Source organism: Meriones unguiculatus, chromosome X (assembly GCF_030254825.1).
Source record: "Meriones unguiculatus strain TT.TT164.6M chromosome X, Bangor_MerUng_6.1, whole genome shotgun sequence".
NCBI classification, from domain to species: domain Eukaryota; kingdom Metazoa; phylum Chordata; class Mammalia; order Rodentia; family Muridae; genus Meriones; species Meriones unguiculatus.
The window spans coordinates 91,564,146-91,590,360 of NC_083369.1; the positions used below are offsets into that span (position 1 = coordinate 91,564,146).

The 26,215-nt window shown below is 38.4% G+C and overlaps 2 protein-coding genes across 2 annotated transcripts in view; both read left to right on the top strand.

The window, feature by feature from the left end:
* Xk (X-linked Kx blood group antigen, Kell and VPS13A binding protein) overlaps positions 1-26,215 on the top strand; it is a 65,022-nt gene that overhangs the window by 10,121 nt on the left and 28,686 nt on the right. Inside the window, exon 2 of the mRNA XM_060375703.1 lies at positions 10,190-10,452. Within this exon, the coding sequence (XP_060231686.1) occupies positions 10,190-10,452 (263 nt within the window). The remainder of the gene's footprint in view (positions 1-10,189; positions 10,453-26,215) is intronic.
* LOC110542444 (histone H2A-Bbd type 1-like) lies at positions 10,318-17,631 on the top strand. The gene is made up of 2 exons (XM_060375704.1): positions 10,318-10,452; positions 14,879-17,631. Exon 2 carries the CDS (start codon positions 15,038-15,040, stop codon positions 15,362-15,364), a length of 327 nt encoding a protein of 108 aa, XP_060231687.1. The 5' UTR covers positions 10,318-10,452; positions 14,879-15,037; the 3' UTR covers positions 15,365-17,631.

Consider the following 26,215-nt stretch of genomic DNA (forward strand, 5'->3'; position numbering starts at 1 on the left):
TTAGCCCTTACCTTGGGTGATTTCAGTAAAATAGCTCATGGAGAGAAACAACAATAAAAACAAGCTCTAAACAAAATTGGAATAATTAGGTAAGTCTAGCAGAATTTCAAGAGAGAGTAGTAGTTTGTTTCTTACTTTTCTTAAGCAGCCTTGGAACAGTTTACACATTTATAAAATATGATGCATAAAGCTATGTTAAAATATGCTAGGTATGGTGGTGCATACCTTGAGTCTCAGCACTTAGAAGACAGAAGCAGGCATAGCTCTGTGAGTTTGAAGTCAGCCTGGTATACATAGTGAGTTCCAGGCCAGCCAGGGGTATAGAGAGAGACCCTGTCTCAAAGGGGGAGAAAAAGACATATGCATCACTCGAAGAAAAGGCTGTGAGAAGTTCCTCCTTTAGGTCTACCTATGCCATTTTTTTTTCAGGAAAGTTTTTTTTTTTTTTTTCATTTGCATGGTTGATCTCTGAAGTTTCACTTAAAAAGTCTTTAAATGATTCCTGTTTCAGATCATATGATATATGATAAATGTCTATTTATACATTTTTAATTAGTTAAATGTGTTGGGGATTGAACCCAGGGCGTAACACATGCTAAGCAGACTGTATTTCAAGCCCAGTATTAAAAAAAAAAAAAAAAAAAAAAAAAAACATTTACTTTGATTGATTGTTTGTTTAGTTGTGTTTGTGTGCATGTGTACATGTCTTGCTATATGTATGGAGGTCAGAGGACAACTTGGGAGAGTCAATTCTCTCCTTTCACCATGTTAGAGAGACCCAGGGATTAAACTCAAGTGCTCAGGTTTAGCAGCAAGTATCTTTACCCACCAAGCCATCTCACCAACCCCAAAGTCTTACGTTATTTATATTAGATGGTTTTCTAAACTATCAGTTTTGATAACTACATAGTATTTAATGGAGTGGTTGTGCTTTGATATATTTAATTATCCTTTCATTTTAAGGACCTCTAAAATAATCCCATTATTTTGCTATTACATATGATACTGGTTTAAATTCTTTCAGTAAGTTTTCTTTGAGAGCTGGTATATCAGAAACTATCATGTGAACAAAGTACAATATAAATATTGTTTCGTTATATATTATACTTATTTTATATATGTCCCATTACCCCATCTAGATAGTGAACACCTCAAAATGAATGGAGTAGGAGTCTTCAGGCTATCATAGTGAAGTACATCTGCTGTCATCACCTCTTTGAAAATAAATACCATGACCATGTTGGTCTATCTCCTTCACCTTGTTTCTTTTGATGGTCCAGGAGTATTAAAGGGCGTTCAGTTGTCAGTCAAAGATTTAAATTTTGGAGGAAATGGGCTTGAGTTCATGAACTAACTTTACTATCATTTTCTTCTGAACAAAGTAGACTACTACACTGCCATATCTTGATGCGATATATTTGATTGCATAGATGTACAAGTAAGTATAAAACATAATCTGCACACCCTCTTTCCCCCCCAGAAACAAGTGAACAAAGGTAATAATCATGAAAATTGTCTACTTTGTGCTTACAAGAAAGGTTCTTATATTTCTTTTCATGCATCAAGGGCTTTATTTTACTATTTAAAATTATAAACGTACTTAGGTTATCATAGATACATACCTCCAGGTGATATTATAAAGTTAACAATGTTCAATAAAGCTGATGAAGCCATAAAGTCTAGCAGCATTGAAAGACTGTTATGAAAGTGCCTGTTTCAGAGTTTAAAAGTCTTTCAATGTTTAAACCCGAGAGAAAAGTCTGTTGTTCCCAGCACTTTATTATGTAAGTTTTCAAACACACAGAAATTTTTTTATTAAATTATAAAAGAACCCACAACCTCGATTCTGCAACTAACATTTTGTTTCATGTATCTTTCAATATCTTCATCCATCAACTCAATGTCAATCTCTGCCTTTCTCCCTATTAAATTATAAAAGAACCCACAACCTCGATTCTGCAACTAACATTTTGTTTCATGTATCTTTCAATATCTTCATCCATCAACTCAATGTCAATCTCTGCCTTTCTCCCTATGTACATATGTATCTCTTTGTGTGTGTATGCGTCAAAGCAAATCATAGGCATCAGTACTTTATCTTTCCATCAGTATCTACTACCTGGAAAGAAAAAGTTTCTTCACTAGTTAAGGATCTGTCCCTAGAACAGGCTTAAGATTTCTTAAGTAAGGTATCTGTCCTGGGTATGTAGGAATCCAACTGTGGCCTATATGGGCTTATCAGAACAAAGAAATAGGTAATATGTTGTGGTTTCCCAGAGAAATTCTAAATGTAAAGCAACTCTGTGCTGTATACTTACCTAACTTTATTCCCCTTCATGTTCTTCCCACCAGGCCTTACTATAGCTCAGGCTCTTCTTTAACTCACTGTGTAGTCTAAGCTTTGCAAGCCTTTTACTCTTGACAATCGTTCTGTCCCGGCCCCTAGACTCCAGAATCTACAGATTGCTGAGGTTACAGGAGTGAGGTTGCATATATATTTTAAAGTAGGGTGGTTTGTGACATTGTTTTTTAAAAAAAATGTTTTATTTGTTTGTTAATTTATTTATTACAAATTAATCACTTTGTATACCCTCCCCCATAGCCTCCTCCGTCTTCTCCTCCCAGTCCTGTGTCCTTTCCCTAGGCTCCTGATAGGGGAGGACGTTCTCTCCTTCTATCTGACCCTAGCCTATCAGTTCTCATCAAGGCTGGGTGCATCATCTTCCTCTGTGGCATGGCAAGGCTGCCCCCAACACACAAAGGGAGGTGATCAAAGAGCCAGCCACTGAGTTCATGTTAGACACAGTCCCTGTACCCCTACTAGGGAATCTACTTGGAAACTGAGCAGCCTATGGATTTCCTCTGAACAGGGTGTCTAAGGCCTCTCCATGTAAGGTCCTTGGTTGGAGTATCAGTCTCTATAGGACCCCCTGGGCCCAGGTTTTTTTTTTTTTTTGGCTCTGTTATTCTTCTTGTGGAGTTCCTGTCCCCTCCAGGTCTTTCTATCTCCCTCTTCTTCCATAAGGTTTCCTGCCCAAAGTTTGGCTATGAGTCTCAGAATCTCCTTCAATGCCCTGGTGGGTAGAGGCTTTCAGAGGTCCGCTGTGGAAGGCTCCTGTCCTGGTCCTTGTCTGCTCCTACAATAGATGTCTGTCCTGTTTGCCCTTCTGAGTGAAGATTAAGCATCTTCCCTAGGGTCTTCCTTGTTGTTTAGCTTCTTTAGGACTATAGATTTTTAGTATGTTTTATCCTATATTATATGGCTAATATGCACTTATAAGTGAGAATATTCCATATGTGTCTTTCTGCTCCTGGGTTATCTCACTCAGGATGATCTTATCTAGTTCCCACCATTTGCCTGCAAATTTCCTGATTTCCTTGTTTTTAATTGCTGATTAGTATTCCATTGTTTAAATGTACTACAGTTTTTGTATCCATTCCTCAGTTGAGGGACATCTAGGTTGTTTCCAGATTCTAGCTATTACAAATAAAGCTGCTATGAACATAGTTGAGCAAATGTTCTTATTGAATTGGTGAGGCATCTTTTGGGTATTATGCCTAGGAGTGGTATAGCTGGGTCTGAGAAAGAGCCAGATTGATTTCCAAAGTGGTTGTACAAGTTTACATTCCCACCAGCAATGGAGGATGGTTCCCCATTCTCCACAACCTCTCCAGAATTGCACCATCGATTGAGTTTTTTATCTTAGCCATTTTGATGGGTGTGAGGTAAAATCTCAGTGTAGATTTGATTTTCGTTTCCCAAATGACTAAGAACATTGAGCATTTCTTTAAGTGTTTCTCTGCCATTCACTATTCCTCTATTGACAATTCTCTGTTTAGCTCTGTACTTCATTTTTTTTTAATTGGATTACTTGTTTTGTTGGTGTTTACCTTCTTCAGTTCTTGATATATTCTGAATATTAGTCCTCTGTCAGATGAAGGGTTGGTGAAGATCTTTTCCCAGTCTGTAGGCTGTTGTTTTGTTGTGATGGCAGTCATGTTTGGTTTACAGAAGGTTTCCAGTTTCATGAGGTCTCATTTATTAATTCTTACTCTCAGAGTCTGTGCTGTTTGTGTTCTGTTCAGGAAGTTGTCTCATATGTCAATGAGTTCAAGGCTCTTCCCCACTTTTTTCTTCTAACAGATTTAGTTTGTCTGGTTTTTGTTGTTGTTGTTGTTGTTAAAGTCTTTGGTGCACCTGGACTTTAATTTTGAGCAGGGTGATAAATATAGGTCTATTTGCATTTTTTCTACTTGTAGACATCCAGTTAGACCAGTGCCCATTTGTTGAAGATTCTGTCTGTTTTCTGTTGTATGGTTTTGGCTTCTTTGTCAAAACTTAAGTTTCTGTAGGAGTGTAGGTTTATATCTGGGTCTTCAATTCGATTCCATTGATCCACCATTCTGTTTCTAGTACCATGTAGCATGCCGTTTTTATTACTGTTACTCTAGAGTGCAGCTTGAGATCAGGGATGGAGATACCTCCATAAGATCTTTTACTGTACAGGATTGTTTTAGATAGTCTGGGTTTTTTGTTTTTCCATATGAAATTGAGAATTGTTCTTTCAAGGTCTGTAAAAAATTGTGTTGGTATTTTTATTGGAATTGTATTGAAACTGTAGATTTCTTTTGGTAGGATGGCCATTTTTACTGTTAATCCTACCGATACGTGAGCATGGGAGAACTTTCCGTCTTCTGATATCTTCTTCAGTTTCTTCAGAGACATGAAGTTCTTGTCATACAGGTCTTTCACTTGCTTAGATAGAGTTACACCAAGATATTTTATATTATTTGTGGCTATTATGAATGGTGTTGTTTTCCTAATTTCTTTATCAGCCTGTTTATCGCTTATATAAAGGAGGGCTAATGATTTTTTTTAATTAATTTTGTATCCAGCCACTTTGCTGAAGTTGTTTATCAGCTGAAGGAGTTCTCTGGTAGAATTTTGGGGGTAGCTTATGTATACTATCATATCTTCGAATAATGATACTTTAACGTCTTCCTTTTTGATTTGTATCTATTTGATCTCCTTTAATTGTCTTATTGCTCTAGCTAGGACTTTGAGAATCATGTTAAAGAGATATGGAGAGAGTAGACAGCCTTGCCATGTCCTGATTTCAGTGGGATTGATTTAAGTTTCTCTCCATTTAGTTTGATGTTGGCTATAGGCTTGCTGTATATTGCTTTTACTATGTTTAGGTATGTGCCATGTATCCCTGATCTCTCCAAAACTTTAAACATGATTGGTTGTTGAATTTTGTCAAATGCTTTTTTGGCATCTAAGGAGAAGATCATGTGTTTTGTTTTGTTTTTTTCTTTCAGTTTGTTTATACGGTGGATTACGTTTATGGGTTTCCATATGTTGAACCACCCCTGCATGCTTGGGATGAAGCCTACATGGTCATGGTGGATGATATCTTTAAAGTGTTCTTGGATTCACTTTGAGAGTATTTTAGTGTCCATGGTTCGGTTTCGGTATCAAGGTGACTGGGGCCTCATAAAATGAGTTTGGTAATGTTCTTTCTGTTTCTATTTTGTAGAATAGTTTGAAGAGTGTTGGTGTTTGCTCTTCTTTGAAGGTCTGGTAAAATTTTGCACTGAAAAACATCTGGCCCTGGGCTTTTTTTTTTTTTTTTTTTTTTGATGGGAGACTTTTGATGACAGCTTCTATTTCCTTAGGGGATACAGTACTATTTAATTAATTTATCTAGTCTTGATTCAGCAGTGGTAAGTGGAATATATCAAGAAAATTGTACATTTCATTTGAATTTTCAAATTTTGTGGCATATAGACTTTTGAAGTAAGACCTAATGATTGTTTGGATTCCTCAGTGTCTGTTATGTCTCCGTTTTCATTTCTGATTTTGTTGATTTAGATAGTGCCTCTCTGCCTTTTAGTTAGTTTGGCTAAGGGTTTGCTATATTGTTGATTTTCTCAAAGAACCAGCTCTTGGTATCATTGATTCATTGATTCTTTGAATTGTTCTTTTTTTTCTATTTTTTTTTTTTTTAAATTTCAGTCCTGAGTTTGATTATTTCCAGCTGTCTACTCCTTCTGGGTGTGCCTACTTCTTTTTTTTTTTTTCCTAGGGATTTCAGGTGAGCTGTTAAGTTGCTTGTAGGGGATGTTTCAAATTTCTTTATGAAGGCACTTAAGTGCTATGAACTTTCCTCTTACCACAGCTTTCATTGTGTCCCATAAGTTTGGGTATGTTGTGTCTTCATTTTTATTGAATTCTTGGAAGTCTTTATTTTCTATATTTCTTCCATGACCCAGCTGTCATTGAGTAGAGAATTGTTCAGTTTCCATGTGTGTGGCACGGCTTTTTGCTATTTCTGTTGTTGTTGAGGTCCAGCTTTAGTCTATAGTGGTATGATAGTATACAAGGGATTAGTTCAGTCTTTTTGTATCTGTTGAGGCTTGCTTTGTGACCAACTATATTGTCTATTTTGGAGAAGGTTCCATGAAGTGCTGAGTAAAACGTTCTGTAGATGTCTTTTAGGTCCATTTGATTCATGACGTCTGTTAATGTCATTGTTTCATTTTGTAATTTCGATTTGTTGATCTGTCCTTTGTTTGGAGTGGCGGGTTGAAGTCTCCCACTATTAATGTGTGGAATTTATGTGTGGTTTAAATTTTATTAATATTTGCCTTAGAAATATGTGTATTTGGGGCATAGATGTACAGAATTGTGATGTCTTCTTGGTTGAATTTTCCTTTGATGAGAATGAAGTGACCTTCCCATCTCTCTTGATTAATTTTAGTTGTAAGTCTTTTTTATTAGATATCAGAATGGGTACTCCTGCTTTCTTCTTGGGTCCATTTGTTTGGAAAACTGTCTTCTAGCCCTTTACTCTCAGGTAATGTCTATCTTTGTGACTTATGTGTGTTTCTTGTATGGAACAGTTTATTGGGTCTTGTTTATGCATCCGTTCTGTTAGTCTCTGTCTTTTTATTGGAGAGTTGAGTCCATTTATGTTGAGAGAGATTAATGACCAGTGGCTGTTAGATCCTTTTATTTTGACGTTAGTTGTGGTAGTGTGTTTAGGTGCTTGGCTACTTTTAGTTTTGCTGTAGTGAGGTTATTTAGTTCCTGTGTTTTCCTGAATGTAGTGAGCTTTGTTGGATTGTATTTTTCCTTCTAGCATCTTCTTTAAGGCTGGCTACATTGGTAGGTTTTTTAAAGTTTTTTTTTTTAAGTTGGTTCTTTTTTTCTTTTTAACTTTGAATATCTTCTTTTCTCCATCTATGATGATTGAGAGTTTTGCAGGGTAGTAGCCTGGGCTGACATCTGTGTTCTCTTAGGGTCTTCATGAAATCCATCCAGGCCCTTCTGGCTTTCATAGTGTCTGAGGAGTCAGGTGTGATTCTGATGGGTTTGCCATTATATGTTACTTGGCTTTTTTCTCTTGCAGCTTTTAGTATTTTTTCTTTGTTCTGTATACTTACTGTTTTGATTATTATGTGGGGGAAGAATTTTCTTTTCTGCTCTAATCTACTAGGTGTTCTGTAGGTCTCTTGTATGCTTATAGGTCTCTCCTTTAAATTGGGGAAATTTTCTTCTATGATTTTGTTGAAAATATTTTCTGGGCCTTGGAGATGGAAATCTTCTTTTTCCTCTATTCCAATTATCTTAGGTTTTGTCTTTTCATGTTGTCTGGGTTTTCTTGGATGGTTTGTATCAGGAGTTTTTTAGATTTAAAAAGTTCGTTGATGGATACATCAATTTCTTCCATTGTATCTTTTCTCACCTGAGATTCTTTCTTCCATTCCTTGCAGTCTGTTGGTTGTGCTTACCTCTGTAATTTCTGTTTTCTTCCATAAGATCTTCCTTTCCATGATTTCCTCTGTTCGTATTTTCTTTAATTTTTTCCATTTTATCTTCAGATCTTGAGCCGCTTTGTGGATTTTTTTCATCTGTCTGACTATATTTTCCTTTATTTCCTTCACTTGTTTGTTTGAACAGTCCTCTGTTTCTTTTATTATTTTCAGTGATTAAATTATTTCCTCTCTGAAGTCCATAATCTGTTTGGCTGCATCATCCTTTATTTCTTTGCAGATGGCCCTAATCTGTTTGACTTTATCATTCTTCTTCATGTGTTTTATTCGTTTTCCTCTATTATCCTCTTCATAAGTGTAGATATAATGTCATCTTCTTGAATTTCACTTATGTTAGGGTGTCCAGAGCTATTTGCCTTTAGATAACTGGTTTGTGGAGACACCATATTGCTGTGGCTTTTTTTTGGTTGTGTTTTTGTGGTGGCTTCTACCCATCTAACAGTTGTTGGCTGTTACTTTCTGGTACCTGCTGGAATCCTGTGGTGGGGAGAATCCCTTTGGCAGGGAGATGGTTGTTCCTGAAGGAGGCCTTCTCAAATGTTCAATGAATGGCTCGTGCTTGTGGAAGAATTGCCACAGCTCACCTCAGGTGTATGACCCTTGGGCTTACTATGGTCGTTAGTAGTCAGGAGTGCTCTTTTTCACCAGGAGAAGTTCTGGTGGCCCAGCTGCTGTGCCACTGTGTTTCTTGCTCTGTAATTAGTGATCTGCTTCTGCTGCTCCTATACTGTGTCTGCTGGGCTCCTGTGTTTGCGGGGTGCAGCCCTCTTTAAGAACTAGGGAGCACTGCGGTTTGGTCAATTTAGCCAGGGACACAGGTTGTGCCTTGGAGCAGTGTCTGGGGGCAGATCTGGTGAATCCTAAGCTTCTGTAAATCTGAGTTTGGAGCTCTGTGTCCCAGTACCCAAGTGGTAATTAGGACAGGTGTGCACAGCACTCAGGTGTTTGGCAGGAGGCTAGAGCCTGGAGCCTGCAGGAACCCAGGAACTTTTCTGGGGATTAGCTAGGTATCCTGAGGTTGGACCTGATGTTTCCTTCATTTTTGGGTTTCCTCCTGACAGGGAGACCCTGTCTGTGGTGTTTTGGGGTCCACAGTCCAGTCTGTGATTGTGAGTAGAGTATGCTGGTGCCCGCAGGAACCTGGAAATTTTTCATGGTTATTGGGGGTTCACCTGGGTACCTTGAGGTGGGATCTGATGTTTCCTTCACCACCGTGGTTTTTCCTCCCTACAGGGAGACCCGGTCTCTGGTGTTTTGGGGCCCACAATTCTGTCTGAAATGGTGATCAGAGCACACAGGCATGTGGTTCTGGGCTGGGAACTGAGTGCCTGCCAGAGCCCCAAGACCTTTTCCAGGTATTGTCTGGGTAACCCGACATCAGTTGGTCCTGATTGCTTCCTTCACTGTGGGTTTTTTTCTCTTGACTCGAAAACCCAGTCACTGGAGTTGTGGGGCCCACTGTTCAGCCTGGCATGGTGATCAGAGCACACAGGTGTGTGTCTCTGGGCTGGTGACTGATCTCTGGCTGGGACCTGGGAACTCTTCTGGGTTTAGCTGAGTGACCTGAGAAGGGACCTGATTGCTTCCCACACTGTGGGGTTTCCTCTCACCTGGGAAACACAGTCACTGGTGTTTTAGGGCCCACAGTCGCGTCTGTTGGTTGCTCTTCAGTCACTGCTTTCCTGCTTGTCAGACACAGTGTCCTCTTGGCACTGCCACCTTGGATATCCCTCTGGCATTATTTTTTTTTAATGTGGAACATTTATACACAAATAGCCTTATACCGTGTTAGTCCTCTTTCACAGCACGATGACAAAGTAAGTATTTTTCTCTATTTTATGATTGGGGGGTAAATTTATAATAAAGTGCTTTGCCCACAATTCCACAGTTAATATGTGTCAGGAAAAAAAAAAAACTAAACTTTTTCTTTTGTTTTATTAAGACAGAGTTTCTCTGTGTAGCCCTGGCTGTCTTGGACTCACTTTGTACACCAGGCTGGACTCAAACTTACGGCCATCTGCCTGCCTCTGCTTCAAAAGTGCTGGAATTACTGGCATGTGCCACCATGCCTGGTCAAAACTAAGCATCTTTGTGGGGCTCTGGAGTGAATTAATTCTCATTCTCTAGTTTTCCTTGCCTTGGTAGCCTTCATTGTCGTCTTTGCTTGGTTCTTACTTGGTTCCTATTGGTCTATTGGAGGGCTTACAGAAAATCAACTCCTTAGAACTGATCCTAACTGATTTGGAGAGATTTAGAATATCCAGGGAGAGGTTTGAGACTAAGGATAAGTGGAAACAGGATGACTTGGAAAAGACAGAATTCTGCCAGTGACTCATTAATTTGTTTCTAGGTGTTTTGAAGTCTTTTGCCTCTACTGTCAGTCCAACCAGAATGAAGAACCTTATGTGAGCATCACTAAGAAGCGACAGATACCAAAAGATGGCCTCTCAGAGGAGATTGAGAAGGAGGTGGGCCAGGCAGAAGGCAAGCTAATTACCCACCGTTCTGCATTCAGTCGGGCATCAGTGATCCAGGCTTTCTTGGGCTCTGCCCCACAACTGACCCTACAGCTGTATATTACCATCTTGCAGCAAAGCATCAGTACTGGAAGATGTATGTATACATTTTTTTAAATTTCTGCTTACATTTAGGGTTCAAACTGGGAAAGACATTTTTTTTTTTTTTTTTTTTTGCTTCAGGTGAAGTTGATTTATATGGTCATTTGTTCTGAGTTTATGTTCTGTTTGCTAACCTAAAATCCAAGCGAGTTAAAATGATAACACTTTTGTGTGTGGGGGGGAGGGGTTATGAATCTGTATTTAGCCAGGGCTGAAAAGGAAAAGTTCACCTATACTCTAGTGTAGACCAGCTGAGGTGGCTCAAATCTGTGGGAACCTGATTTCACTGAACACTTTTATTGACATGTTTTTGGAGTCTCACTTCTTCTCTGTGTAAGGAGAGTTTAGGTTTCCTTATAGAATAGTACTGCTTCAGAGTGTGAAACTGTGATATCTTTTGTGACCTTGACTTAAGAATTTTGGGAACAAAGCTGGGTATGGTGTTGTTGTATACCTTTAATTTCAGCACTCAGAAAGGCAGAGGCAGGTGGATGGTTGTGATTTTGAGGACAACCTGGTCTACAAAGTGAGTCCAGGAAAGCCAAGGCTACACAGAGAAACTCTGTCTCAAAAGACCAAAAAAAAAAAATTATGGAAGTAAAACAAATTCAATAGTTTTTGTATATTTACAGTGCTGTGCCAAGATAACCATTACTTGTCAGGTTAGACTCTAAAATTTAGAACATTTTCATCATGTCAAGAAAAAAAAAACTACACATTATCAGCCACTATTTTCCTTGCCCCCTTGACCTTGGCAACCCCAAATCTTCTTGCTGTTTTCTATGAAGTTGTCTATTGTATATAAAGAGCATTAAGTGCTGGTAGAAACTTTAGCATAGTTAATAAATAATAGACCCTGTCACTATGAACTTTCATCTTAGATAAGATGGCCATCATTAGACTCCCTCAGTTCAGTCATATTTTGGGATCTTGGAGGATATGTTGGGCTTAAACCCAGGAGAGAATTCTAAGATTGTTCTGCTCTAGGAAGGTCCAGGCAGATTACCATTTGCCATGCCTAGGCTTGAGAGTACCCTTCTCTATTCTACTATAAGGGGTAAAGTTGGCCTATAATGATGATTGTTCCATGAACACTTATTTTATACCAGCTACTGTGAGGAACCTCATAGCATTTGTTTCTCGTGGTGTCCTGTGAGGTAGAGGATGTTTCTTTCATTTTCCTAAAGAGAAATTATACCTACAGTCTGCTAAAGGGACCATAGACTAAGAATAGATTTGTGTGGTTTCATTCATGGTTGCAAGGAGGATTTGTTGAGTATGCTCTGTGTTTCAGTCTCTGTGCTGGTCTCTGAGAATAAAGTGTTAACTTAGTAGACAGGCCCCTATCATCCTGGAAGAAAAGTGATATGAAATAAATGATTAATCATATATTTATTTGACTTAAGATAAATCTTACAAAGTGTAAATTAAGGAGACTGTATGGATTCTAAGCCTAGAAATGAGGCGTTTTCCAGAAAATATATTTGTATTGAAAACTGGCCTATGAGACAGAGAAGTTAGATGAAAGAAAATCATCTAGCTAGTTTGAATAGGAATGGTTGCTATAGGCTCTTGTGTTTGAATGCTTGGCCCATAGGGAGTGGCAGTATTAGTAGGTGTGGCATTATTGGTGGAAGCATTGCCTTGTTGGTGGAAGTGTGTCACTGTAGGAGGGGGCTTTGAGCTCTTCTGTGCTCAAGATATGCCTTGTGTGAAACACAGTGTCTTTCTGCGGCCTTTGTATCAGGATGTTGAACTCTTGGCTCTTCCAGCACCATGTCCGCCTACATGATACCATGCTTCCTGCTGTGATGATAATAGACTAAACTTCTGGCACTGTAAGCCAGCACCAATTAAATGTTGTCCTTTGGAAGAGTTACTGTGGCCATGGTGTCTCTTCATATCAATAAAACCCTAAGACAAGCATCTTAGGATTTGAAGTATTAATCCACATGCAGTGAGAAGCCACTGATGAGTTTTAAGCAACATGGTGTCATATGCAGGTTTAGTATTAGAAAATGGCTACTCTCGGAAATGAATTTGAAGCCATTAAGGGAAGGAATAAGAAAGACAGTAAGTAGGCTGCTACAGTTGCTGAAGTGACAGTGATAATGTTTGAATAGAATAGTCAGAATGGATTCTTGGAACAGTATTAAAGATATGGAAAAGAAATGACTGATGATTAATTATGTATGAAGGTAAAGCAGGAGAGATGCCAAAAGTGTTTCCAGGCCCCTGTCACAAAATGTTACTTTAGAAACTCTCTGGACAAGGAGCAGGTTTCTGTTGTATATTTTTTCATTTAAGTTTTGGAAGTTTTATAAAATGGACATATTCAAAGATTTTTTTTTAGATTATGAGAGAAAGATATATTAAGACCAAAAAGATAGAACAAAGAACAGACATGGAGATATAAGGAGGAATATTGAAATGGGTATGTGAAGGGAGGTAAATCTGTTTTCAGTGGATATCAGAAGGTAAGGCTAAGGATTTGGGTCAGTTAAAGAGTGCTTACCTAGCATGCATAAGACATTCAGTTAAATACCCAGTACCACAGAAAAAGAAAGACAGAAGAAAGGAGAAAACACAGAGGGGCTAGTAATGTATTGAATCTCAGTTGGTAGAGTGTTTACTTACCATGTATGAATCTCTGAGCTCAAACCTCAGCACCACATAAGCCAAGAGTGGGGGTGCATACTTATACTACAGCACTTGGGACAGGAGGATCAGAAGGATACCCTGTTTATAAAGGGATTGTGGGTTATGAATGTTCCTAGACTGCTTGCCTAACATGCCTCAAACTCTGGGTTTGGTCCCCTGTCCTACCACTGAATAAACCTGGCATTGTGGCAGAGGCCTATAATTAAACATTTGGAAGGTAGAGGCAGAAGTATCAGAAGTTCAAGGTCATCCATGTCTGTATAAGAGTTTGAGACCAGACTGGAGCATCAGACCTCATAATACCTAAAAGCTATTCTGTTAAAGGATTGGAGGTATGGGAGTTTTAGTTAGCACGGGACATTTAAATCTAATTTCCAGAAAGCAGTTTCCAGTGGCAATAGTATAGGTAGTGACTGTGGCAGGGTGCTAATAGTTTCATGACATTGCAAGTGAACCCCAAATTTTATAATTGGCTAAGATGGTAAATTTTATGTTATATAATCTTTATCTTAATAGAAAATAAATACCAGAAAATTGTCAACTACTCTTGTTAACAATGGAGAATAACAGGATAGAAACTGGAAAATAATGGGATAGGAAACAAACAAACAAACCCCAGCAACACTAAACTAGAAATCAGGTAAACAAAATAAAAAAAGTCAGAAAAAAACATCACAGCAAGGCTGAAGAGATGACTTAAGTATTATGAGCACTTGTCTCTATATCCAATGACTTCTGCATGGTGGAAAGAGAGAACCAGCTCCTGAAAGTTGTCCCAACTCCCACATGCAAGCGATAACATTCATGCTCTCCCATAAATAAATGTTGAAAATAATTAAAAGAATATGATCAAAGAAAGTACTTTATATGTATGAATGGAACTGTCATAACAAAATCTATTAATTTTTACAATTAATATGTGGTAAAGCAATTTAAAAAGTGTTTTATTAATGTATGGGATTCACATGAAGTGCTAAGAAGGGTAAGCTTGGCAGTACATTTCTGTCAGTGAACTTGAAATGGCTATAAAGTGCATAATATAAAGTGAATCAGTTTAGCATATGTATAGATGTGCTAAAACTGTAAAATCATAATACTCAAAGAGATACGAATGATGAACACTTGTTAAATACTTATCATGTAAATAGCTGGTAAATAAAGTGGCAAACATGATGAGCATTTCAAAAAAAGAGTAAAAAATGGAAACAGGAATACTGATTAGGAACACTGAGGTGACTGTAGATTGAGGCCAAGCTAGAGTCTGTTGCATAACTTGGCATTTCATCCCATGGACAGAATTTTCCATTGACACATAGATCTTGTCAGAATGCAAAGATCAAATAGAAAGAGTTCTCATAAGAGGTAAATGTAACCAGGTGGGCTTGATGGCCTGCCTATAATTCCAGGCTTCCTGTGGAAGGCTATGGCAGGATCTCCAGAGCAAGGGGACTACTAAAACTATCTATATTGGTGAACTCTGCCTTGGACTGAAAGATCTTGTCTCAGTAACTAAGACAGATATGGTCAAGGAAGGTTCCAGATACTAACTTCAGGCCTTTATGTGCATGCCCACACATGAGTACATACAAACCCACACTCACACATACATGAAAATGCTAAAGAGAGAGAGAGAGAGAGAGAGAGAGAGAGAGAGAGAAAGAGAGAGAGAGAGAGAGAGAGAGAGAGAGAGAGAGAGAGAGAGAGAGAGAGGATACATTCACTAAGTTTCCTAATATGAGCATTTCTGCACTGAACATCAGGGGTCAGTGGATACCAGTGACATCATAAAGCATATGTTGTAACAAAGCACTCTCCTGAGGAGCAAAGATAAACGCACAAGCAGTTGAGAAGGTTGGTCATTTTGAGAGGCTCTGGCCTGAAGAGAGGTAGAGCTGAACCAGATCCATCAAGCAGGGAGCATGGCTGGGAAAAAGCGAAGAAAGAACGTCTCCCGCTCCACAAGAGCTGAGCTTCGGTTTCCAGTTAGCCGTATAGACCGCTTCTTGAGAGAAGGGAAGTACTCCCGGCGTGTGAGCTCTTCTGCGCCCGTGTTCCTCGCTGGTGTGCTGGAGTACATTACGTCCAACATCCTTGAGCTGGCTGCTGAGGAGGCCTGCAAGAACGGCAAGAAGCGCATAGGTCCAGAGCACGTATGCCGAGTGGTGCAGAACGACGACCAGCTCTGCCAACTTTTCAAAGACAACGCCAAATCGGAGGCGGAGACACCAGAATCTGATGAAGACTGATGATGCCTGTATCTCAGAAGCTGGAGGTCCATCACCCCTCCAGCCTCAACCAGCCTTGGTGTCACACTAGTTGGGGAACTAATCAGACATGCTATTAAAGCATCTAAACTGAAGCCAGTGGGTCTGACTCCTCTTACTTTGTCATTTTGAGCTATAGGCAACTGTGAAACATTCAGGAGGGTGATGATGGGTTTGGAGCTATGCTCAGTACAGGGAATTGGATTTCCAGGGTGGGGACTGTGTGAGCAGTGGTCTTGGTGGGAGGAGGTGGCTCAGAGACAGAGAAAGGGTTCTGGTGAGATGTGAACTCAGGTGGCTCTGGAGGGGAGGATATGACTGAGGTAAAGGGCAGAGAAGCAGTCCGGGTAGTCTGTGACCATGGAAGGCCTTGGGAGGCCAGTAATTTGGCTTTGGCCTCCCAGGCACATTGGATTCCCAGTGAGAGGGGTGGATGAAGACATGGACTGTGGTAGGTAGGAAAGGCTTCCTTGGAGGTTAGTTCTAAGGTCTGAAGATGATGATAGTGGGGTGCGGGAGACCATGGAGAATAGCACACTGTTGGCATGAGGCTCAAGGGTCAGGAGTGTTCACAGAGCACTGACCAGTGATGGTGAAACCAGAAGGAAATACACAAAGTATGAAATAGAGAGTATGTTTCCCTTTAGAATTTTAAGTTTTCTGCCTCATTCTAAGCAGATTTACACAAGGATTAGTAGGTATGATGCTGTGTGGAATACATGCTTCTATATTTTTTCTTTTTTTAATATTTTTTTTTATTTTTAAATAATTTTATACATTCACTTGTATCCCAGCTGTAGCCCTCTCCCTCTTTCCCTCCCAATTTTCCCCTTCCTCCCTCATCTCCTCCCTGCCCCCTTCCGAGTCCACTGAGAGGGGATGTCCTCCTCTCCTTCCATCTGGCCCTAGCCTATCAGGTATCTTCAGGATGGTTAGTCGTGGCTGTCCAAGAGCTATATAGACCAGGCTGGCCTCAAACTCAGAGGTCTGGCTGCCTCTGTCTTCCAAGTGCTGAGATTAAGTCACATGTCACCAGCCTTGGGAACACTGGCCAAACTAAATAATAGTATATAAATGCTACTATCGACTGCCATGTAATTCAAGCAGGTCCAAATGGTTACAGAACGTCAATGAATTTATATACATCTTCAGTTATGAACATAGTTGTTAATGTCTTTCTCAGAAGGAAGCACTGGGTTTTCAGCGATAGTCATAAAGCAGTGATGTCATAAAGCAGTGCAGTGTCATCAGAGGCTGAGCCTGTGTCTGGAGAGTTTTCATGTATCCTGTATAAATTGTGCACTTGATGTTTCATGGAACACGTGTGGGATAAGACTCTCAAGTGCTGTTTGCCCTTAGCACTGGGACCCACATAAAATGTGTGCTTGACAGTCTATGCTCCTGCATTTTCCTCAGGTCCAGGAGCCGCCCTCCCACACCCTGCTTCTGCTGGCCTTTTAGACAGAACCTCTCAGAGATGTCCAGTTAGCACTCCCAACAGGATCAGAGACTTTCCATGTGATCTTGAACACTCCCTGCTTCCTCTGAGCAGTGACTTTTTCATGTATAGCTTGGAAGATAAGAATCTCCCGTCTTTGATTGCCTGTAAATAGCTGCATCTTGCCCCCTTTCTTGTTGGCATATGGTCAGGCTACTTCTCTGAAGAGCAGTTAGCTCTGCCTGGTGCTCAGGTTACCATTGGTTTACTGGGACTACCAGCTATGATCACCACCCTCTCCTGTCCTCTCCTGTCCTAGTGGTGAGATAGGAAAGTTCTCAACCCCCTTTCTTTTTTTTTAAAGATTTATTTATTATATATATAGTATTCTGCCTTCATGTACTCCTGCACACCAGAAGAGGGCACTAGATCTCACTATAGATGGTTGTGAACCACCATGTAGTTGCTGGGAATTGAACTCAGGTCCTTTGGAAGAGCAGCCAGTGCTCTTAACCTCTGAGTCATCTTTCTAGCCAACAACTCCCTTTTAAGAACAGCCACTTGTATCTTACTTGGGGCAAACCAACAGGTTAGGAAAACAGGACTGAGTTGAGCTTTGTTAACCAAAATTTTGTTCTACTGGATGTTGTGCTAACTTTCCACTATTAAACTGTTCTGTAATTAAAAAAAAAATGTTTTGTTTTATGTGCATGAGTGTTTTGGCTACATGTATGTCTGTGCACCTTATATGTGCATCTTTCCTGGAGGTGAGAAAGAGATGTTATATCCTCTGGACTTGGAGTTATAGCTGGTTGTGAGTTGCCGTGTGGGTAATGGGAATTGAACCTGATCCTCTGGAAGTGTCCTTAACCCCTGAGTCATCTCTCTAGCCGTGGTTCTTAAACTGATCACTTACATAGTCTGTGAAGTGCTTATATATGACATGAGGAGACTGTGCCTAAGATCCCATTCTCTGAAGTCACTGGATTTTGAGACACTTGTTGGTTTATTGTGGATTTTTTTTAAAAAGCTAGGAATGACTGAAACGTAAGTCCTTATAGTGACTTAATAATTTTCACAAGTGAACAATCAATTAGGAGTGCATAATAAATTAATAAGACTGTATATAATAGTTGAAGTAGTACTAGAAAATGTGATATGTGAAATAAGATAATAAAACTAATATAAAAAGATTATTTTGGCCAAATTAGCACCAATTGTAATGACTAAGAATATTTCAAAGGCACATAATAGTTTCTAGGTGTGTATGTGTTAGTAAAGCTATATAGAAAAGTGTGATTTTCAAAAATTACTGTTATAAGATAACTAACAAAATTTTTAAAAGAAAGATTCAAGGTTGTTTTAATTTCCTGAAATGACAACTTGTAACACTATAATTTTATTGCCTAATATCATGAGTGAAAGCACCAACAGGATCCTGATAATTAGTAGGGATATGGAAATTTCTCACACAACCTAGAACTTGTAAAATACAATACTTCTGTCCCTCATTATCTGTTACTGGTTCCCAGACCCTTGTAGATATGAAGATCTGATTCATGCTCAAGTCTATTACATAGAGTGGTGTTAAATTTACTTACGCACCCATATTCCCCTAAATTTTATCTCAGTATTTTATTTGAACAGAAACTTGTTAAATTGCCTAGACTGATTGCATATTTTAGAGATCAAGTGATCCTCCTACTTCAGCTACATATCTGGGATTACAAAGCATCCACTACCACACTTGACTTTTTCCTAGAATTAATGTCAGCTCTAGGTCACTTATGAACAACACAGTGTAAATAGCATGTAAAACGCTTTTATTCTCAATTGCTTACGAAAGTATGATTAAAAAAAATTATACTTCTGGGGCTGGAGAGATGGCCCAGTGGTTAAGAGCACTGACTGGTTTTTCAGAGGACCCAGGTTTAATTTCTACCACCCACATGGCAGCTCACAACTGTCTATAACTCCAGGGGGTCTGACACCCTCACACAGACATCCATGCAGTCAAAATACCAATCCACATAAAATACAAATAAATACATTCAAAAAAAGAATTATACTTTGTCAGTACCGACACATTTTTCTAACATTTCAGTCTGCAGATTGTTGAATTATAGATGGAGAACCTGCTTATAAGGAGTCCTAACTATGCTTACAGTAACACTATTTCCCAGTGAAGTTAATGTTGACAAGGCTAAGCACCTCTTTTGCTTTGACTTTTCTCCCTGTGACTTGTCAATACTGATAGAGCAAAAATAAAGCCAATTTTCTAACATCACCTCTTATAGGTTGAAAGAACAAATCTTTTGTTTCTAAAGAAGAGGAAATCTTAGACTATTTTTTTTTAATTTTACTGCATTTTCCATTTGGGATTTAAGTTTGGATGTCAAAATTAAACAGTTACTCGAAGGTTTGGCCTTGGCTATCTATTAATTAAAGTGAAAGTATTTAGAGAAATGTAAAAAAAAAAAGACCTTAGCGCATTTATAAATGTAGGCTTTGTGTTGCTTCTTTCCTTTTAAATAGAGTAATCATGGGCATGATCATGTTAGTGGGAAACCCTCCATCTGATCAGACAAACAGCAGTCTTTGCAAGTTTGTCCAGTATTATATAGATAATATGTCAGGTTGAATAATATTTCCTCCAAAGATATTCAGGTTCTGACCTCTTGTATTTGTTACTATCACTTCGAAGAAAGAATGTAGCATGAGGACTAAAGAAGAAAGAGGCAACACTGCTGGCCTTGATGATGAAGGAAAGGAACAGAAGCTAGAGAATATAGCTCTAGAATCTGGGAAAACTAAGGATATAGACTTTCTACTACAGTCCAGTGTGGCAGCATAGTTATTGACTTCCAGAAGTGTGAGAAAAAAAAGTGTGTTCTGTGTTAATCTACCAAATTTTTGGCAATTCATTACAATATTCAAAGAAAATCAATATAAATAACATTTTAGCACTTCATGATAAGAGCAATTTAGTACCCCCATAGCTCTCATTTTCATGGAGAGAAAACCAATTTTTAAATTTGCTTTGATAAAGAAGCTACATGTGCCTTTTGACTGTCTTACTGATAAACCCAGTTAAGAGTAAGATAGTATTGTAGTTTTGAACTCTTAGCAGCTGTGATTGCCTATACAAGACCTGTACAAGATTATGCCATCATCATTTCATCATGGAGAAGGCAAGAGGCCTGTCCCATCCCTGAGGTCTTACAGGCAATTAACAGACAGTTGAGCAAGATGAAAGAAGGATCCAGAAGCCAAGCAATACAACTGTAGAAGGTAGTTTTATGAGATCCTTCCCCTCCCTGAGGCAGTTAACTGTTGCTGCGGACTGAGAAGTCAGTTACCTCAGTAGTTTAGACAGTGGTGATTTAACCTGTGGTACCACAAGTAACTCTTAATTCTTTGGTTTACATATATACACGAAAGTGAGAGAGGTAGAGATTTGGCAAAATTTTAGTGACTGTGTTCCTTTTGTAGATTCTTTTTCTATAGACCTTTTAGTTTTTTTGTTTTGTTTTGTTTTTTATAATTTGTCATTTGTCATTTCAAATTTGTCATTTCCATTCTTCCACTTTTCCATTCTAGAACATCAAATCATTGTACTTTAGGGTAGACACATTATCTTTTTGGCCCTTAAAAAAGTCTTCCTTGCACTTCGGTGGTTGAATGAATAAATCATGGCCACAATTTCACAGCCAATGTGGAAGATATAATTCCAGGTCATCCTGAGCTATAGTGTGAGACTGTCTCAAAAAATAATAAACCTTTTTATCTTGAGATTCCTAGTAGGATTTCATTCATAAAACTTTTAAGTAGCTTCTTATGGTTCATGAAGAAAAGAAGAGTGGTGGGTTAATTATGAACTCTGTCATTCATCAGACTTAGTGCATCTCATGGGCACCCCTCATGCATCCCTTACACCAGTTGCTTCCCTTATCCACTTTCATCATGTGTCAAAGATGATTGTATTCATTTCCAGACCCAAAGGTACAACCTCTCTGTAGTATGGGTGTTATGTTTACTAGTCCATTCCCTTTGTTCTATCTTACTTGGAAATTATCTTCAAAAAAACACACTGAATATCTGATCTTTAGTTTTCTAAAGACCACAGAAATACTGATCAAACTAACATACTGTAATACCTTATAGTAATTCAACAGAACAATGATTTATATTCTTTCAACGTTAATTTAGGCTTTTTATAATACTAAATATTTGTTATGAATAATTCTAGCTCATTTGATCATAAACATGTATATTTTTAAGAAAAAAATTCTAAGAAACTTAAAATGTATGTTTGTATCATATGTAACATTGGTAATTCAAATAAGACATACTTATTTACATCAAACTCTTTTTAGTGTTTTTTTTTTTTCAAGACAGGGTTTCTCTGTGTAAGCTCGGCTCTCTTGAAATCTATTTATAGACCAGGCTGGCCTCAAACTCACAGAGATCCACCTGCTTATGCTTCCCTGAGTGTTGGGAGTATAGGTGTCTGCCACTGTGCCCAGCTTACATCAAACTCTTAAATCTAGTCCTATTTATAAAATATTTTTAAAATTAGAAACCTCCCTAGTTAAGATCTCAAATACCTTTTCTCCTGAATGCCATGAAATTATTAGCATGCTTAAAATTTAAATGTACTAACTGATCCACAAATGAATAAAAAGATCAACAGACCAAATTTTCTGTTAGCTTTCACCTAATAACTGGATTTTTCTGCAAACTATGGGTAGAATTAGAAAAATGCCCAGATTGAACATATGACAGGAGTCTACTGAGCGCATCTGAAAGACTCTAACTAGCAGTGTTTTCAAAGTAAAGACTCATAACCAAACTTTTGGCAGAGTACAGGGAATCATAAGAAAGAAGGGGAGTTAGTCTGATGGGGAAAGGATAGGAGCTCCACAAGGACCAAATATATCTGGGCACAGGGTCTTTTCTGAGACTGACATTCAACCAAGGACCATGTATGGATATAACCTAGAACCTCCACTCAGATGTAGCCTGTGGTAGCTCAGTAACCAATTGGTTTCCCAAAGTGAGGGGAACAAGGACTATTTCTAACAGGAACTCAATGACTGGCTCTTTGGCCTCCCCACCCCCGAAGGGAGGAGCAGTCCTGTTAGGCCACAGAGGAGGGCTTTGCAGCCAGTCCTGAAGATACCTGATAAAACAGGATCAGATGAATGGGGAGGAGGTCCCCCCTATCAGTGGACTTGGAAAGGGGCACGGTGGAGATGAGGGAGGGAGGGAGGGAGGGACTGGGAGGGAATGAGGGATCGGGCCACGGCTGGGATACAGAGTTAATAAAATGTAACTGATAAAAAAAATAAAAAAAATAAAGTAATAAAAAAAAAGAAAAAAAAAAAGCTATCCTCCCCCAAACAAACCAAAACCAACATAAACCAAAGTTAGCATAAAGACATGTAAAGATTAGTAAATAAGAGTGTTCTATTGGCATTCTGGATTCATCCATACAAGTCAAGAAAAAGATTTTGGGGCAGGCTTTCACTATGCATCATATGAACTTGTCAGCAGGTCTGCCTTCTGTGTGGTTCTATAGTCATCTTTTCCTGTGTTACAAAGTGTTTAAAAGACACTTTTTAAAGAAAGGGTAAAATCATGTTATGTATAAATTATATATATATATAAATCATGTGACTTGTGTATATATATCAGGCAACATGATTTATATATATACATTCATATATATGTATATATATATTTATATATGTATATATACATTTATATATGTATATATACATTTATATATATTTATTTATATACATTTATAAATCTACATATACATTTATATATAATTATAGATTTATAATATTTTATATATTTATATATGCATACATTATACAATATTAATAATATTAATACCATATTAACATAATAATGTAATCGGTATTAATATTAATATCAAATTATGATATTATTATGTTTAATATTATGCATATATTATAATATATTAATAATATTATATAAATAATATTAATATTTAATACATAATGTGATGTTTATGTATAATTATATAGATTATATATTATTATATATAATTATATATTTATACATATAAATGTATATATATGTATGTGTATATATATATATATATATATACAGGTAACATGATTCACAGGGCAAATGGCATATATAACCAGTTAAGTAGAAAAATGTTGACTACAAATACTAAATAAATATATAATTAGAAATAATTTTTTATTGTATTGCTAGAGGGAAAACTAATTGAAATTTCAATGTACACTGCATTCTTAGCTTATATCAGTGACATAACAGCATATAGCCCAGATCTGGTAAGTAGCAGGGTCTTAGACAACTACAGGAGATGCATTGCCCCAGAATTCAGAATGACAGCAAGTAACTATGGGTATCACCTCTTCTTTTTGGACTGAGGCAACATAATGACATGTTCCAATCTAGTAAAACAAAAACAAAACACATGCTGATGCTTGGGTTTTAGAGCTTGCCCAGGGCCATTTTTGTCCCATTCTTTGAGAAGAGTACAACACAGCTCAGAAAATCGTGTGTTGATACCATCATCAAATGTTGCCTGTTGCCATAGACTTTAAATCTGCAAATGTGCTTCAGACTTCTGTTATATTATGATATTTTTAAGATGGTGTTTGTAATATATCTAAGAGTAAATGCACCATGGGGATTGTAAACATTTTGTGTAGAGTTAGGAATGGATATATAAACTGAAGAGATAAAACAGTAACTGTAGCAGATTCTTGGATAGCCTGAGCCACATGTCCTTGCAGTTGTGGTAAAAGAGTCAGTGCACATTGCCAATGTCCTACTATGAGTACATGCCGTAGCACACACCACCGCAAGTGGTGGAAGAAAGGGAACAGGATGGGAGCCTACTATAGATGTCCTCTGAAAGATTCTACCCAGCAGGGGATCAAAGCAGATTCTGAGAGTCACAGCTAAACTTTGGGCAGAGTGCAGGGAGTGTATGGAAGAAGGAGGGAATAGAAGGACCTGATAGGGGCAAGATCTCCACAAGGAGATCAACTAAGCCAAAAATCTGGGCCCAGGGGCTGCAGAGCATCAACCAAGTACCATGCATGGAGAAGACCTAGACCCTCTGCTCAGATGTAGCCGATTGACAGCTCAGTCTTTATTTGGGTTCCTAGTAAGGGGAGCAGGGGCTGTCTCTGTCATGAACTAGGTTGCCTGCTCTTTGGTTATCTCCCCCGGGCAGGGCAGCCTTGCCAAGGCACAGAGAAAGAGGATCCAGATATTCCAGATGAGACTTGATAGACTAGGGTCAGACAGTAGGGGAGGGAGGAGGAGTTCCCCTATCAGTGGATAAGGAGAGAGGGACATAGGGGAGGAAGAGGGAGGGAGGGTGAGATTGAGAGGAGATGAGGGAGATGTACAATTGGGATACAAAGTGAATAAATTGTATTAAAAAAAAGAATGCTTGCTCTTGCAGAGGACCTAGACCTAGGATTTGTGCCAAGCATCCCCATCTTGTTTTACAGTCATCTGTGACTCCAATTCCAGGTGATTCAACCTCCTCTTCTGACTTCTGCTGGTACTAGGCTCAATAATCACATAATTCAAAATAATCTGTTATTTTAGGAAGGACATATTATCCTTATATATAATTACCATACTGTGCAACAGCTTGCCAGAAGTTACTAGTCCTAACTGATTACAACTTAATCCTCATCGTTTAGAAAATCAGTCCCCATTTACCCTAACTGCCATCATCCCATTATTCTCCACAACCTATTGTAGCCACCATTCTTGTTTCAAGTTGTGTGAGGTTAGTATCTTTTTAGATTGTACATATGAATGAAAGCATCTGGTACTTTTCTGTCCACGTAAGGGTTTTGTCATTTGATATAACTACCTACAGTTTCATCTGTTGCCACAAACGACAGGTGCTGGGGAACAACCTCAGTCATTTTTGGATCTTGAGATTGGGAGGACTGGATTGGTTCAAGAAAAAAAAAATCACTTCACACGTGGGGGCAGGTACAAGCTGATAGATGACTCATTTGAAGGGATTGTTCTTGGGAAGCAGTCTCTCTGGTGTCTGCTCATGCTCTCTTTTTTCTGCTCTCTCTCTCTTGCCTCCTCCTTCTCTTCCTCCTCCTCCTTGCTTTTTCTCTTTTCTTAGAGCTGAGTCAATCCAAGTCTTTTATTGTTAAATCATTTCCTTATACATTTTTACATGATCAAAAACCTTTTTGTCTTTCCCCCAAATATTGGCTTTTCCCAAAAGACCCACAAATGAGAATAACAAGCTGTACTCTACATACATGGTACAGTGATTTTACCCAAGAACTCACAGAACAGAATATAACAAGATGTACTGCACATGCACAATACAGTAATTACATTGCAAGCAAGCATATTTAATCATTAACTCAGTGCTCTTCTCAGACAAACCTCTATATCATAGGTCATCTGGGCAAAACCTTGGGGTTACAATAAGTGGCGGAAGAACAAAGAAGTGCTAAACAAACTGGACTATTCTTAAATCTTAGCTGCTGTTTGTAGTTGAGCAAGTTCTTTCTGAGATCTTTCTAAACATTTTTTTTTTGTAATAGGAATGATCTTTCAGAGGGTCTCTAGCCCCTTCCTCATAAACTATACAAAGATCTTGTATTCTCCTTATCCTATCCCAAGAAGTCAGGTCCATATGACCAAGTCTTTCTAGAAAAGGAAGTTAGTATGAGTGCAGTAGCTTCTCTAGAGTCTAATTCCTTTTGACTGCAGCAATCTGGGGGTTGAGTGTGGAAAGTCAAACAATTCCTGATATTGTTTAATATCCATGAGCTTACTAAAGTTTTTCAGGGAACAATTAGCACAAAATGCCTCTATAAATTCAATTTCTTGTTCAGAAAATTCACTGCCTTTCCAGTCAGGAGGAATGTTTACTCCATAATGGTTGTTTCTGAGCCATTTCCCTATCTCCCAGTCCCCCTAAAAAAATCTTACCAGTTGCATTGACTAGAGTTGAATTAGAGGAAAAATATAGAGTCACAGTAAGAACCAAAGCAGGTAGAGATACAGGAAAAAAAAGCAGTGCCATTTGTGCACTGGTAATCCAGAGATGTTTTCTCCAGGGCAACAGTACTCCAGTACCTGGAACTGTGTCAAACAGCTGCTTCCGCAGCCATATCATCCCTGATAGACAGGATATAATAGTTTTTTTTATAGTTGAATAGAATTCAATTTTATGTATATATTCACAGTTAGCAGACATTTATATTGTTTCCTTTTTTTTCTCTCTCTTTTGAATAGTGCTGCATTAAACAAGGGTGAGCAGATACCACTTAACATGCTGATCTCATTTCCTTTGGGTATATACCCAGTGGTAGGGATTGATGGAT

Excerpts from the sequence above, each read along its gene's own strand:
- LOC110542444 (XM_060375704.1), top strand. The coding sequence starts at position 15,038 with ATGGCTGGGAAAAAGCGAAGAAAGAACGTCTCCCGCTCCACAAGAGCT.